Genomic DNA, 16,483 nt, shown 5'->3' on the forward strand with positions numbered 1-16,483 from the left:
AGTAAGAAAAATGAAACTTAATTTAAACAACATGACGAAACAGAGAATCAAAAATTTTTGGAAATGATTAAAAGAATAAAGAAATAGGCATAGTTACAATAAAACTTAATGCCCAAGGAATTATTTATTGAAAATAAAGAATCTGTACACAAATTCTTTAATGCAGGTTATAGTAATTAAATTATTATGGGAATTTATTAGATTGATTTTAGAGTTCCTTATCCGGTAGAAACCCTATAAAATATATTTTTATTGACTTCTGATCCAAAATGGAGTTACTTGCATAATAGAACAATTTTTTCTAATAGTACAGAAATAAATATCTATAAAATGTTATCATAACAATAATTTTTTATAAAATTTTTTTCAAATTAAAAAATCAATATAATTGACTATCGTAGCATAAATCTAAAAATATTAAACTACAGTTACATGCATAGATACTAAAATTAATTTTTTTAATTAAAATAATTCAAAAGTCAATCACTTAAATCACGTACCCACCTCGAATAAATTGACAGGAACCTCATTTTTCATAAGATACTTGTGTACATGTGAAACGGCATCTTTTGAGTATTCCTGTAATACATCATAAAAATTAGAATTATTTTTTAAAATAAAATAACTTTGGAAACTATAAAAAGACAAAATTATCACAAATATCTTTCAAAAGTAATATATCATTATATAATTGTCACATATAGAAAAAAGAAGTATACACGGAGAAAAATGGACATTGAAAAGTAGCATCTATATATTCATGAGTGAATAAATATATAAAATACTGAACTACAAGACAAACGTCTAGGCACACTGGAAATCCCCAAGATTTTTGATCTACAGATGTCACTGGCTATAGTAGTGCCGCTAACTATAGCTGCATTTATATTTAAAAATTAGTGAAAAAAGGAGAAATACATTTTAAATATACAAACTAAAGCAAAGGTTTTTTCACTTTTTTAAACTTTGTACGACCATAACTATTTACATATATTTGAACTCTAAGCAGCTTCAAAGTGAAATTACCAGGAGTCACATATATGTCACATACTTTGCCTGTGACTCCTTCGGGAGTTCCAGAGTACTCAAATTTAATATCATAGAATATTATATCTAGGTACATTTTTAAAATAATTAGCAGAGAATAATTTTAAAGACAATAATTAAAATTTTATACTGCAAAATAACTTGTAAAATCAAAATAAGTAAAATCTTTGCATATTGAATCTGCTAACTATCAGGATTTGTCCCACACTTCAAATATATTGGTGAAAATGAAATAAATATGTGACGTTTCACGGTAAAAGAGACCTTAAGTGCAAAAACTATATGTAGAAGACAAAAAACATCAAAATACGATAAAATTTGTAGGCTCTAGACAATTTTAAACAGTATATATAGTAAAAAAAAATCCGCTGGTTGATGCAACTTCGCAGAAAACGTACGTGTATCATCGTCAGCATCGTTATGGAAAATCACCATCTCACGGACCCAGCAGAGAAGCTTAAATATCTCGAAACGGAAATGAACAAAGTTCTAGTCGAGATGGCTGGTACGGACAATGATAAAAGAGAGGGTAAGTTTCAGTAAAAAAAGATCTAGGTACGCCACGCCGTCCGACATTTTTAATCGGTTAAGAATCAATTCCAAGTTGATTTAAGTACCTAAATAAAGAGCCGATTTCTGACACTAAAGTCATTAACTAAGGCCAAATAAATCAGATATAATTAAAAACTATATATATTTCCAGACGTACCCAGAGTGGAAATAATGTTGGAAAGCAACTCGAAGCAAGAGGGCCACGAGGACGGTCCCATGAATGAGGCAGATTTCTATCTCGGACTTGACACAACTATAGCTTCCTCCGCACTAATCAAGCTCAGCGACGATATAGCATGCAGAATCAAAGCTCAACGGATTAATCTCCAAAAAGGAAAAAGATTCTATTCTTTCGTCTATTCCCAGAAGCGGCAATCTCTGTCTCGAAGCTCCGGCCCTAAATGAAGAAGTCTCAGTGAACCTTCACCCCAAGGAATTTATCAAAGATGATTTCTTCAAAGAATATCAAAATTTAACTGGCACAGCCCTCTAAGCAAAATCGTCCTCTCTTGACAGCATCCTTCACGACAATGATGTACCTCTGGAAAGAGAACTGGTCCTTTCCAGCCTATCAAACTCGGTCAAAGTTCTGGGTCTCTGGATCTCTTCTTCTCGCTAACTCAAGCTAGAAAATTTTCTATCCTGGGCAAATACGAAGACAGGATCCAAAAAATTCTCAAAAAATTAGAGCCAATGTCGTTATTATTCGGAGATAACCTCAAATCCATAATCGAGAGTTCCAGAGCCATGGACCTGAAGCCGAAGACCAAGATTTCGCCGAAAACCAATAGTGCTTTAAATTGGCGCAGCTCCACCGTTAAAAAAGAGATGGGACGGGGGAGTTACAGGAACAGCAGTTCTTCGAGACTATCCACCTCCAGAAGCAGCTACACTGAAAAAAATTCTGTGTCGCTACCTTACCTACGAATGTCGCTACCACACTGATCAGATGGTAAGTACTATCCCGATTACGGAAGGGAGATCAGCTCTCAAGGGAACACTACCTCACCGCGAGAGATGGCTACAACACTGGTTCTTCGTCCAATCAGCGACCCCGAATTAAAAGAGCATAGCGCGTCACAGCTCACACGCATATACACCGAACTAAAATCTCGGCGTGCTCAATACGAGGTTGCACCAATCTCGAGATATCGGTATGACAGCCTCCCGTCTATTCGGGAAGGCTACCTGCTCTCGTTGACGCACTCGAAAACCGAAGGGCAGAGCACTCGATGCAAGAGAATGTAGCGCCATCACCACTCATGTGGCAGCCACACAGAATTTTTTTCAGTGTACAGACAGAGACCGTACCCGGCAAAGAAGAGTTACGTACGAAATTGGAAAACGATCATACAAGATCGATTTGCCCTTACAACTGTACAAGGTTACGTTATAAACCTCGAATACAAAGTACATCAAACAAGCGAACTTTCCCCTATTTTACCTAACAAGGATTTAGACATAGTAATCGGTAAACTGCTTCTCGCCAAAGCTATCCAAAAGTGTGGATTTACAGAGGCACAGTATTTATCATCTTTTTTTCTTACAGAGAAATCAGACGGCTCCCTCAGATTTATTTTAAATTTAAAAAAATCCAATGAATTTATAGAAAAGAACATTTTAAGATAGAAGATTTACAAACCGCAATAAAACTCGATAAAGAGGATTTCATGTGGAGGCTTGATTTAAAAGACGGTTTTCTTCTAGTACGTCGGCTCTTTTTACCTTTGCCAAGATAGCAAAACCGGTTGCTAATCGGCCAAGATTACAGGGTATCAAACTAATAGTTTATTTAGACGATTTTCTAATTTTTGGTCGTACTATCGCAGAGTGTTTGGCCAACGTCAACACGGCTATTGATATCCTCCAGTATTTAGGTTTCCTAATTAACTGGGAAAAGAGCGAACCAACCCCTAGTAATTCGTGTAAATTCCTCGTCATGATCATAAACTCGAAAGAAATGGCAATCGAGCTTCCACACGACAAGCGAGTTAAAATTAAAAATACCCTGGACACGAGTTTAAAAAACAAAGAAATTAAATTGTAAAATTTAATCAAACTTAAAGGAGTACTGGCAGCAGCATGCCCCGCAATCGCTTACGGTTGGATTTATAATAAAAAACTGGAAACTTTTAACAGGTGCACTGAAGGAAGTAGAATGGTGGCTCTCACAGTGGGACCAAACGACATTAATTGTCTTAAAACCCCCTACAGTCTTCAATTTTGAATTGATTTCAATAATTTTTTTTAAAAGTACTCGGTATAAAATTCGGAACATTTGTTAACTAAACGTCAAGTTAGCAAAACAAATGAATATTACTATTAGTGGTCCGCCATTTTGAATTTTTGAAAATCGACTTCAGATTCGTAATCAGCGACTCGAAAACCCCCCGAGTAAAATGTTTCATAAAAATTCACTGCATTTATTGTGTAAGTAAACAATTTGTTTTTATAGTTTGTTTATAATAATTTTATTAACATATTAACAATTGGTTTATTATTTTTTTAAACTACGACATGAAATTTGTTTGATATTAAACAAAATAAAGCTTTTTTCTCAAAAATGTATTAAAAAAGTTGAAACATTTTAAATGTTAAAACAAATTTTTTAAAAATGTAGCTCCAGAGATCTGTTCCGAATTTTATACCGAGTATTTAAAAAAAATTATTAATATTAATGAAAATTATTATAAACGTCTTATTAACAAAATGAGTTTATTCTAGAATTTATTTTTCCGCAAATAAACAAATTATCCAATTCGCATTTACTATGATCATAAGCAAGTATAAAATTTTTTCACTCAAACTTTAAAATGATAAAATAGTTGTAGAAACCAATGTCTTTTTTATAATTTTATAATAACCTAATTTAAAAGAATTATAATTTTTAATTGTATAAATCGTAAATTAACAAGTGTCTGTCAAGTTTAAATGTAATAAAATAACATTTTCAAAATCTTTTCATTTCAGTTATGTTAACTGGTTTAGAATTTATAATTATATTCTAATAATTTTTTTATTAATACTTTATTTTAAAAAAATTTCCAATTTTGTTAAATTCCCAAAATATTAAATAAAAAATTTTTTGATTAAGGAAGGGGGCTCCAAGGGGCCCCCTTTTTAAATGACAGTAAATTCTAAACGGTATTATATAACGTGATTCTTAAAATACGCCCTGAAACTTTACAAGATATTTTCATATTACTAAGCAATATACTTGTAATACTATGATGTGCGCTTGACACACATTATTCTATAAAGGATTACTTTATTGAGTGGATAACTCGTCTTCACATTTTTCTCTGTGTTGTTCTACAACAAATGTTACTTTATTGATAAAGAATAATGACATATGATTGTAATAACAAATATTCTACAATTATGTATTTTAGATTTAATTTTATTTTTACAGATGTACTTACATGAGAGTGTGCCAATAATTCTTTCATAATAAAGTTATCGTAAACTTCTTTTGCAAGCTTTCTTCTTTCTTCCGGACATTCCAGTTTTTCGTAAGCTTTAATCTGTAATACATACAAAATTTTTATTAAAAAATTAAATTAAAAAAAATTCAATATAATACAAAACAATTTAATTTAATTGAAAAAGTGAAAAAAGGAACACGATTTTTTTCAATTTTTTCTAATCATAATTTATTAAAATTAATAGCCTATCTATTTGGTTTAATATATTTTCTAAGTGATCTATATGTCAAAATGCAAAGGAAGAAATTTTCTCAAGTGTAATCATTTTAAAGTATATAAAAGATAATAGAAAATAGTTGCTCTGATAAACACAAAATAGGCTTGCAAGTGGGTCTTCGAGGTCACTAAGTATGAATAATATGAATTTGGATTTATATAATTCTGAACCAAGTGATACCGCCAAAAATTTTATAGCCTTCGATTTTTGTGAAATTACTTTTAAATTGTAGTATTAGTAGACCTCTATGAAATTTGTAAAAATGGTAGACCTAGTATGACGGACTGTCAAGTTACAGGGGCCCGAATTTATTCGCTTTCATACGGTGATTTTCAATTAATCATAATTTTCTTTTCAATTAGTCAATTTTAATTTTCTATGGGTGATTTTTAAAGCTTTTTCTCCCCATGCGCTCATTTTGATTCTTTTTAAATAAAATATATCGAAAGCCTGACTTTTTTCCTACAAAAATATGTAAAACCGCAAATGGGAATAAAAGAATTGATATTTTTTAGAAGGTATTTTATGCGCGTGAATACGCTACGTCAAGTAGCCGCAGTGTTATAAAGCGTTTAACTGTAAAATAGTAATACTTTAAGCAATTATTTTAGTTTAAAACTATATTTTTCTGAATTCTTCAGAATTTATAAGTTCAATTAGAGTTTAATTTCCTGGTTTCGCTTTTATTGAAGCTCATCAGTACCACCTAAATTTATATTAGTAGTAGACCAGAACGTATGTATAACTGAACAGAACGTATTTACAACTATAAATATATACATTACCGAAAAGAACAAAATTTATAACTATAAACTTATTTACAGAACTTAATTTGAGAAAAAATGTAAAATAATAAAATTCTGTCGGAGTTTTTTTAACGCTTCTGTGTTTTTGTTTGCTTTCTCAATTTTTTCTCTTTAAGAAAAACATCATATTTCAAAGATGTGGAATATTTTCTTAAAATCAAAGTGGAATCAGCAGAAGAGACAAAAGAATAAAACTTTTTAGTACCAGGAATAGATTTCGAAAGAGTAAAGCGAGTTTCCAGTTCATCTGCACATCACGATGCATGATCTTCCTTATTACTAAAAAATATAGTTATTTCAGTCAAGTATTTTTTTTAACATTGGAAGAGATCATCAGCAGTTAAAATAGCAATTTTTAGATGATGCTTGTAGACTTGCTCTTGCAGCAAATCTTTTGATTATCCCTCCGATACCATCACAGGGTCCTTTTCCATGCGCAGTAGGAAAAAAGTACCAGTCACATGGAATACCAAAATCATGTTCATGATGTATAAGATTTGTAAAATTATACTTATTTTTAAAATGCTGCACTGCTCCATCTATGAAGTAAAACAATTTTTCGGGTTCAAAATTCTCTTTCAGAAAATTCGTTATAATTTTCTGAAATCGATAAAGAGCAACTGTATGATTAAGACAATCTGACAAAATAGCTAGACTGCGATATCTTACCTCATTGTCTTTCTTATAATAAATTACAGCAGTAAATATGGTGGTCTGGTTATTATTCCAGTGGAACGATTGAGCTTCGTTTTGAACTATAAATGCGTAGTTCTCAGCAAAATCGCACAGAATAATAAATTCTCCTTCTTTTAAGTTATTTTTTAAAACTTTTAAGAAAAGACGATTGTTCCCTAGCTATAAAAAAATGAGATTCTGATTTCGACAGACGCTCCCAAAGTCTTTCCGTAAACTCTTCTAGTGATGCACGTAGAACCGATAAATGCTCGACATCGTTCGAATGTTCTCGTTTGAAACGAACTTCAAGGAAACGATATTTTTTATTTTTCTTTGTTCTTGTTCGGCTCGTTTCGTTCGACAAAAATCGAATCATGATGACAGTAAATTATATTAGAAATGAAGGGTGGCATGACAAAAGGCGCAAAATAATAATTTCATGATTTCACAGGAAACGAAAATACATTTAAAAATTTCCCTGATCATTTCAGAAGAAGTCTAATAAAACTGTTTCGAAATATTATTGCGCTTTGCCAGTGGAAATACAATTTATGAAGATAAATCTACATATTAGTGAGAAAAATAAGTAAAAGTGGACCATTTTGGGGTTACGTCAAATGCGCATATTTTCTTATAAAATTAATTGTTAAATAAATATACAGTTTAAAGAAAAACTGAGAAATTTGTTTTTTAATATTCAATTGACGATTTTATTGCAAAAAAGTCTGCTTTAAAAAAGTTGTTTGTTTTCAAGAAAATTGTTAATTAAATGTTTACTTTTGAAAGTAAACAGTACCAAAATTTTTAAATGCAAACTACAAACAGGAATATTTAAAAATTAACAGAAGAACAATATTTAAATTGTTCAAAATTAGATAAAGAATGAAACTATTTCTAAATAGACATAAAATTTTTCAGTAATATATTTAATTATATTTTTATTTTTATTATAAACAAGTTTAAAAGCAATTTACAAGAAAATCTTTTTACAGAACTGTGTAAATATATTTACCTGATTTTTTTTTATAAAAAATATCAATTTTGAAAACTTGTCACTTGACCCTTTTTGTCATGCCACCCTTCAAATAAGAAAACGTATCAGTATTAATATATGTGCAACATATATAGAAAATATAATTATTTTTTGTAAATAAAAATTAACTTAACTGTAGATTTTTTCGAAAATTTGTGTAAAAAAATTATAAATTTAAAGTTACACTGTAAGTATTTATTGTATGAATTGATTTCATTTTGAAAATTATAACCAATAGATATTGAAAAATAATATTTTCTTTAGTACTAACTTCAATTTATTAAAAAATAACTTTGATCGACATTTCGTCGAGATTGTCAAATTTATAACGAGCCAAACGATATTATTAAATAAAAAGACGATCATTTTTCTCGTAATTGTAATTTCTCGATCGTCTCGTCCGACATGCATCACTAAATTCTTCTGCATCTGCAATTTCTGTATGCAATGTGCTTCTGTCAGTGTGTTGACAACTTTGGTATTCAATTTTTCCAATACAATTATTTTCTAAAACAGCATTTAGAAAATCTTTGAATGGGCAGATCAGGACATGATTCACATTCATCCAAATAGCAATCCGAAGCAGCATTAGGGCATACAATTTTTGTTAGAGCATACTGATAAGTAAGTATCGGAGAATAAGTATTACGGATCAGATCATGTATTTTTAGAGCATCTAACATAAGATTCACATTTTCGTAATTAACACATACGCATATCGTGTGAGTGCCACTTGATCTAGCAAGTACGCAATTACGAGGTCTCAATTGTTGGCAATATTATTTGCTTGTTCTGTTTATTATTTTAATTTGGAGGGAAAATCTAATTTTTCTATTGGTTGTTTGGGAAAGCGCGCAAATATATTGATAAGGGGAAAGTGAATAGCGCCAAAATAAAAAGAATGAATGTTAGAGAGAAAATAGAGATAGGATGAGTCGGTCGTGTCGAAACTCAGTCCTAAAGAATATTTTATAATTATGTGATGGCAGCTTGCTGTAGTTTATTTTCCTCAATTTTATATTTATTTTAATTAATTTAACTTTAATAAAATAATTGTTTCATTTATAAATTGTGTTTGATTTATAAATTGTGAAATAACCTCGTGTCTAATTGTTATCCAAAAATTAATTGCTAACACAATTGTGAGAATTTTGAAAAGCTAATTCTTACTTCAGGGTAGTGATGTTGATAAGAGAAGTATAATTCAGACAGATTGCATAAAATTAATCTTTTCTGAGAGATTAATTCTTTTCTTTAACTTGTTTTCGAGACCCATCATTATAAAAATTTATAACTAAAGATTCAGTTTCAACAGATAACGTTCTACCTTTTTTTGCATTGGGGAATGTTAAAATGCCACTTTCGACTACCAATTGTTTAGCCTTATTCGCAAGTCGCTCAGATGTTCCGAATTTATTTGCTAATTTTCTACGACCTTAAGATTTAGGCGCAAGGATCAAAAGTAATACTTTCTCTGAATGACTTGTATACAGATTTGAAACTTTTCTTTAATTTGATCAAAAACCTCAATCGCTGCTGATATCGTTCTTATATCACCACAAGATCTATGATAATCCTTTGCAAAGGGATTATAACGTCGATCGCCATGACTTTTTCGTCTTTTCATTGTGTCAGAACTATAAGGGTCAAAATAAGTGAAACCGGCCACTTGAAAAATTTTTGTCCCCGAATTTAAAGTTATCTATGGTTTTTGATAGATATATGAGTAAACTTTTACCCGCTAAAATATTTTGCAAAAATTTTATTTATTTTGAAAGTTATCAGGTGTTAAACTTTTAGGTTAGTTTTTATTCTTTTCATTATTACTCCGAAACGAATGAAGATAATTTCAATTTTTTTTAAATTAAAGCTAAAAGTCTGTAGTTTAAAGTGCAACTGAAAAAATTGCTGTATAATAAAAATTTCTAATTGTTATTAACAATTATTTTAAACAATTGCGATTTAAAGTATGTTCTCAATGTCGGAAAAAAATCAAACTATACTCATGTGATGCGCAAAACTCTAACGAGTAAATTAAAAAAAAAAAGTGAGTAACCTCTAAAATTACAGAAGTTATGCATATTTTTCTGACGACGCGCGGGAATTAACTGATTCGCAAACTCTCGAGCGCGCGGAAATACGCCCGCGCCCGCTCCCGCCGCACTGCTCACACTTGTGTTTTCAAACAATTTATGTTTACAGAGAAGGAAAATTAATTAAAATATTATTTTCTTACTGAATAATTTATTAATATTTTTACTTTTGGAGTAATTATATACATAAAAACCATTTTGTATGTACTCATAAACTGCTTTGCAGTTTTTACGCTTTGATAAAAAACTTTTTTCGTGGGTCTGATATTCTTGAATCGTACAAAAATCGAAATTGATATTGTTTGTGTAGAATTTCATCAAAAAATTTTTTAAATAATTGGATTTCTAAATAAAATAATTGAATCATTTGTCACTTCTACAAAATTCAATTTTTATTAGTATTTTAACTAAAATTTCTTCTATAAATCCGCTATTTTTAATAATTTATTATTTCTTAATAATAAATAATAATTAAATTTTTGCCTGGAATTGTAGGTATTAAAATTATTTTTTAATATAATTGAATTCTCTTAGAAAATTTTATTAAAATAGTAGATTTTGAAAATCATTGAATTGAGGGAAACTTCTGAAAATAACTTATATTCCGAGAAGAATTTTATTATTTGCAAATCATATAATTCGTATAATTTTTGCAATCATTTGTAAGTTCATCTATTTATGAAAATTGTAAACGCACTCTCTAAATCTGAATTAGTAGAAAGTTACTAATGAAATGGCGAAAAGTCGTCCACCAAATGATTTAGTAATATATTACTAACAAATAGTGAATTTTACTAATTGATTAGTAGATTTCTACTAACAATTAGTAGAACTGTTTTATTAATAGTCGATAAAACAGTTTTACTTATTCATTTAGTGAAATGAGTGACTTTTAATTAGTGAATTTCTACTAAAACATTAGTAAAATTTTACTAAGAATTAGTAATATTCTACTAATTGAAAAGGGGAAAAGTCGTCCATGAAAACTACTAAAAATTAGTCAAATTTTACTATTCCTTAGTAGAATTCTACTAATTCAGATTTAGAGAGCAACTCTTTTCAAAATCTCTTATTATATTAAGTTGAAGAACGACCGACCGACCGACCGACCGACCGACCCTAGCCGTATATATATGTATATCTTTTAAAAATAATATTAACACAAATGTATACATATTCACAATGTCACGCATGCGCAGTAGTGTTCTGTCAATGTTACGCATGCGCAGTAGTGTTCTGTCAATGTTACGCATGCGCAGTAGTGTTCTGTCAATGTTACGCATGCGCAGTAGTGTTCTGTCAATGTTACGCATGCGCAGTAGTGTTCTATCACTGTTACGTATGCGCAGTAGTGTTCTATCACTGTTACGTATGCGCAGTAGTGTTCTGTCAATGTTACGCATGCGCAGTAGTGTTCTGTCAATGTTACGCATGCGCAGTAGTATTCTGTCAATGTTACGCATGCGCAGTAGTGTTCTGTCAATGTTACGCATGCGCAGTAGTGTTCTATTAGTGCCACGCATGCGCAGTAGTGTTCTGTCAATATTACACATGCGCAGTAGTGTTCTTTCAATATTACACATGCGCAGTAGTGTTCTATCACTGTTACGCATGCGCAGTAGTGTTCTGTCAATATTACACATGCGCAGTAGTGTTCTGACAATATTACACATGCGCAGTAGTGTTCTATTAGTGCCACGCATGCGCAGTAGTGTTCTGTCAATATTACACATGCGCAGTAGTGTTCTGTCAATATTAGGCATGCGCAGTAGTGTTCTGTCAATATTACGCATGCGCAGTAGTGTTCTTTAAATATCAGGCATGCGCAGTAGTGTTCTATGAATATCAGGCATGCGAAGTAGTGTTCTATCAATGTCAGGCATGCGCACTATTGTTCTATGAATGTCAGGCATGCGCAGTAGTGTTCTATCAATGTGAGGAATGCGCAGTAGTGTTCTATGAATATCAGGCATGCGCAGTAGTGTTCTATGAATATCAAGCATGCGCGCATAACACCCACACATGTATACTCACACATATACACTAATCACATGTACATGTATACTCACACATGTTCATAAATTACATACACATGTATACTGCTCATATGCAGATATAAACTCCTACATATACACAAATCACATATATGTATCTATGCTAATGCTGCGCTGTCTGTGTTGTAATGGAACTTATTTATTTACTTGTGTATTTACTTATTTATTTCAGGGTTGCCACAAGACATCGATTTTAAAATTCCATGACTTTTCCAGGTTTTCCAGACCATTTCTTAAAAAATTCCAAACCAGAAATAAAATTGTTTTGGTATGTTTTTAGCTAATTACGACAAAAAGTATAAAATCCTTTAAGTAAATTGTTAACAAAATAAGTTATTAATTTTTAATTTCATTATTAACAAAAAATTAAGTTAAAATTTGTAAGGTTATTTGAGATACGCTCCGAAGAAAGATGAGGAGCAAATCTTTTTAAATTTAAAAATTTAGTTAAGTTTAGAATTTTTCACAATTATTAAACCAGTATTTTAAAAAGCATTTTAATAACATTTTATGAAACTGAAGTTACCTACGTTTATTCAATGACAATTTTTTCTTTGCTAATTATTTATTTTAATGTTAGAAGCCTTTTAAAAAATTTTAAAAGATCGAAGTCGGGGAAATTATTAATTTTGATTTTTTACACAGATTTTCGAAAAATCCATATATTATTTAAACAAAATTATTATTTCCTCACCTCATAAGCAATTTTTTCTTTTACAAATTATTTATTTTAATGTGACAAGTCATTTAAAAAAATTGTAAGAGGATCTAAGGAAGGCAAGGAAATTAGTGATTTTTAATTATTTTTTCGTAGATTTTCCAAATATCCCGAAATTTTAACTAAATTATTATTTCCTTGCTTCAGAAGCAATTTTTTTCGATTGCAATTTTTTAAAGGGCTTCTTACATTAAAAAACAATTAGCAAAAGAAAAAATTTTCATTGCATAAAAGTTGCTTCAGTTTCATAACATTTTGGGGTTTCTAAAATGTATTAATTTAAAAATTATTTAAAGGAAGATAGAGACCAAAAGAAACTAAAATTTAGAAATGCCATATTGATTTCAATTGTAAGCACTAAATTTAAAATCAAAAAGTTGTATGTCAACTTGAAAACTTGAAATTTTTACGACTCAAATACAAAAAATTGAGCTTTTAGTATCAGGCTTTATAAAATTCCCTGACAATTCCAGATTTTTCAGGTTTTCCATGACTGAAAAAAAATTCCATGACAATTCCGGGTTTCCCAGGTTTTCCAGGTCCGTGGCAACCCTGTATTTGTTTGGCAGACATCAACAATAATTTTTTAAATGGATAATCAGTGAAAAATGACTTATATTTCTGTAAGTTAGTGTTTCACTTCGATCCGCGAATTTCATTTTTTCGAGCGATTATTTGGTTATCGTCTTTGGTTTTCAAACGATCATCTTGTTTATTCTTTTGTTAATTGTCAAATCGTATCGTCTAATTTTCTAATTGTCATCGACCGAACTTCTCGACTGCTTCTCGACTTTCCCATAACTGACAACTAAAAATAATACAATAATAACCTATTTTTTGAAAAAAATCGATATCCAAAAACATTTAAATTCTTTTTTATTAATTCTATTAAAAACTAAAATTAAATTCATTTTAGTGAATTAAAATTATTATATCAAGTTAAAAATTAATTCAAGGTGTCTAGTGAATAATTATTTTTAAATTCCCGGACCAAAAATAAATATTCCCGGATTGATTTTTTAAAACAGCAATTACTATAAAATTTAAATATTAATACTTTTAATAAAGAAATTTTTAAGAAAATCAATTTTAAAAAGTCAATAGACATCTTTATTTAGAGAAATATATATAATATTACTTGTTATATATTACTTAATAAATCTATAACATTGTAATAGTTGGATCTAAATTTAAAATTAACCTACTTTTTTATTTTTCTATTAGTTGGGCTTTTTTGCGGAGTATTATTATTATTTTTAATTGTGTATTCAAATAATAAAAATTAAAAATAATTATTTTTAATTTTTATTATTAAAAAAAAAAAGTTGTCTGTTCATTGAACAAGACCTACATGTCTTATAGTATTTTGGCCCCCTGAATACGAATATGAAGTCAGAATTGCTCCATCACCCTCTGTTTTCTTTTAAATCGAAAAAAACTACCCTTAAGTCTAAAATTCAAGAATTAAAGTAAAAAAAAATAAAAACACGGTTTTCTTCGGAGTAGAAGAATATATTTATGCGTTTTTTTCTTTCAACAACTCAGAAATAATGTCAAAATTGCTCCACCACCCCTACTTTTTTTTAAATCGAAGAAAGTACCCTTAAATCTAAAATTCAAGAACTAAAGTGAAAAAAAATGAAATAACCGGTTTTCTTCGGAGTAGAAGAATATATTTATGCGTTTTCTTCTTTCAACAACAAATAATGATAAATTAACTCTGATTCTGCTTTTTAGTTATGAGAACAAAAATAAAGGAACGTATGCTTTTGTCTAAAACTAATTGTTTTTATTGTTGTTAGTATACTCTAGGTTCATACTTAAAGGGGTAGTTTTTTCAATATAAATCAATAAGAGGGTGATGAAGCAATGCTGATGCTTTTTTAAAAAGTACATAAATATATTCTTCTACTTTGGAAAAAACCTGTTATATCATTTTTTACTATAATTCTTGAATTTTAGATTTAAGGGCAGGGGGTGATGGAGCAATTTCGTCATTATTTCTAAATTGTTGAAAGAAAAAAACGCATAAATATATTTTTCGACTTCGCAAAAAAACTGGTTATTTCATTCTTTGACTTTAGTTCTTGAATTTTAGATTTAAGGGTAGTTTCTCCCATTTAAAAGAAACAGGGGTGGTGGAGCAATTTTGACATTATTTCTGAGAGGTTAAAGGAAGAAAACGCATAAATATATTCTTCTACTCCTAAGAAAACCGGTTATTTCATATTTTTTTACTTTAGTTCTTGAATTTTAGATGTAAGGGTAGTTTCTCCCATTTAAAAAAACAGGGGTGGTGGAGCAATTTTGACAATATTTCTGAGTGGTTGAAGGAAGAAAACGCATAAATATATTCTTCTACTTCGCAAAAAAGTGGTTATTTCATTCTTTGACTTTAGTTCTTGAATTTTAGATTTAAGGGTAGTTTCTCCTATTTAAAAAAACAGGGGTGGTGGAGCAATTTTGACATTATTTGAGTTGTTGAAAGAAGAAAACGCACAAATATATTCTTCTACTCCGAAGAAAGCCGTGTTTTTATTTTTTTTTACTTTAATTCTTGAATTTTAGACTTAAGGGTAGTTTTTTCGATTTAAAAAAACAGAGGGTGCTGGAGCAATTCTGACTTCATATTCGTATTCAGGGGGCCAAAATACTATAAGACATGTAGGTCTTGTTCAATGAACAGACAACTTTTTTTTTGTGTGCCTGTGATTGTAATCATGCCTAAATTAAAAAAATTTAACATTTTTAGGTATAAAATAATTTTTTAATAAACATTAATAAAAATTTAGTTTTCTAAACATTATTCAAAAGTAGACGAAAGAACAAAGTTTTGTCCTCTTGATGTAATTTTTCTAAATTCAATAGATTAAGTTATAGATAATTAAAAATAAGTATACTTAGATTTCTTTGAATAATTTTTTAACACAATTAAATTTTTCAAATATGTCTACAATAGAAACCTTTTTGAATAGTTGAAATTGTGCAAAATTTAATTGAAAATAATTAATTTATTTCAAGTATTTTGTTACAATTTTTTGAAGAATTTTAATTGCAAATTTTGAAAATAATTGAATTACCAAAAATTTAAAAAAAATTTTTAAAGGTAAATTAGGATATAAGAATTATTTTAAGAAATTCAATTATTTTCGAAAAATAACATTATAATATTTTTAAAAACTAATATTATTAGAATTTTTTTATAGTAATTTTTTAAGATTTAATTATCTTCGAATAATGTAAATAAACATTTATGAAAATTTACTTCAATAAGACGAGCGAACATGACAGCTTGGTTATCAAAACAAAAAGAAAATCGTTTTTTGTTCGTTTCTCGGATCGTGTTGCTCGAATGAAACACTACTGTAAGTGTAATTTTCAACTGACTTTTAGTAAAATTATTTGTTTGACAGAAATTTACAATATTAATAAATAAATCACAATAAAATAATAATCAGTGAAGAATGACTGATATTTTAGTACTTTTCAACTAATTTTCAGTAAAATTCCACTGATTATGAATCCAAAGTCACTTTTTAAAAATACAAAATGGCGAATCCAGGATAGCGGACGAAAATGAAAGATTTAGTAAGAGAATACGTAAAAATAACATTTCGTATAATGTACAATGACATTTTTTGTAAATGTCACTTCATAATTTTTGTCTTATTACACAATGATTTTAAATAAAATAATTTATATTTTTATAAATATTAATAATTTTTTACATTTTCTAACCACTATAAGGTTTTAATTTTGTAAATGTTCAAATTCTGGTTTAGAAAGAAAAATTTATATTATTA

At 29.2% G+C, this 16,483-nt stretch overlaps 1 protein-coding gene across 1 annotated transcript in view; it reads right to left on the reverse strand.

The window, feature by feature from the left end:
• The window catches only part of LOC122508878 (G protein-coupled receptor kinase 1), a 73,250-nt gene that overhangs the window by 25,550 nt on the left and 31,217 nt on the right, over positions 1-16,483 (reverse strand). The window contains exons 4-5 of the mRNA XM_043622527.1: positions 5,022-5,123; positions 505-579 (exon numbers count right to left, since the gene is read on the reverse strand). Of these exons, the coding sequence (XP_043478462.1) occupies positions 505-579; positions 5,022-5,123 (177 nt within the window). The remainder of the gene's footprint in view (positions 1-504; positions 580-5,021; positions 5,124-16,483) is intronic.

Source organism: Leptopilina heterotoma, unplaced genomic scaffold (genome assembly GCF_015476425.1).
Source record: "Leptopilina heterotoma isolate Lh14 unplaced genomic scaffold, ASM1547642v1 Lhet_58, whole genome shotgun sequence".
NCBI classification, from domain to species: domain Eukaryota; kingdom Metazoa; phylum Arthropoda; class Insecta; order Hymenoptera; family Figitidae; genus Leptopilina; species Leptopilina heterotoma.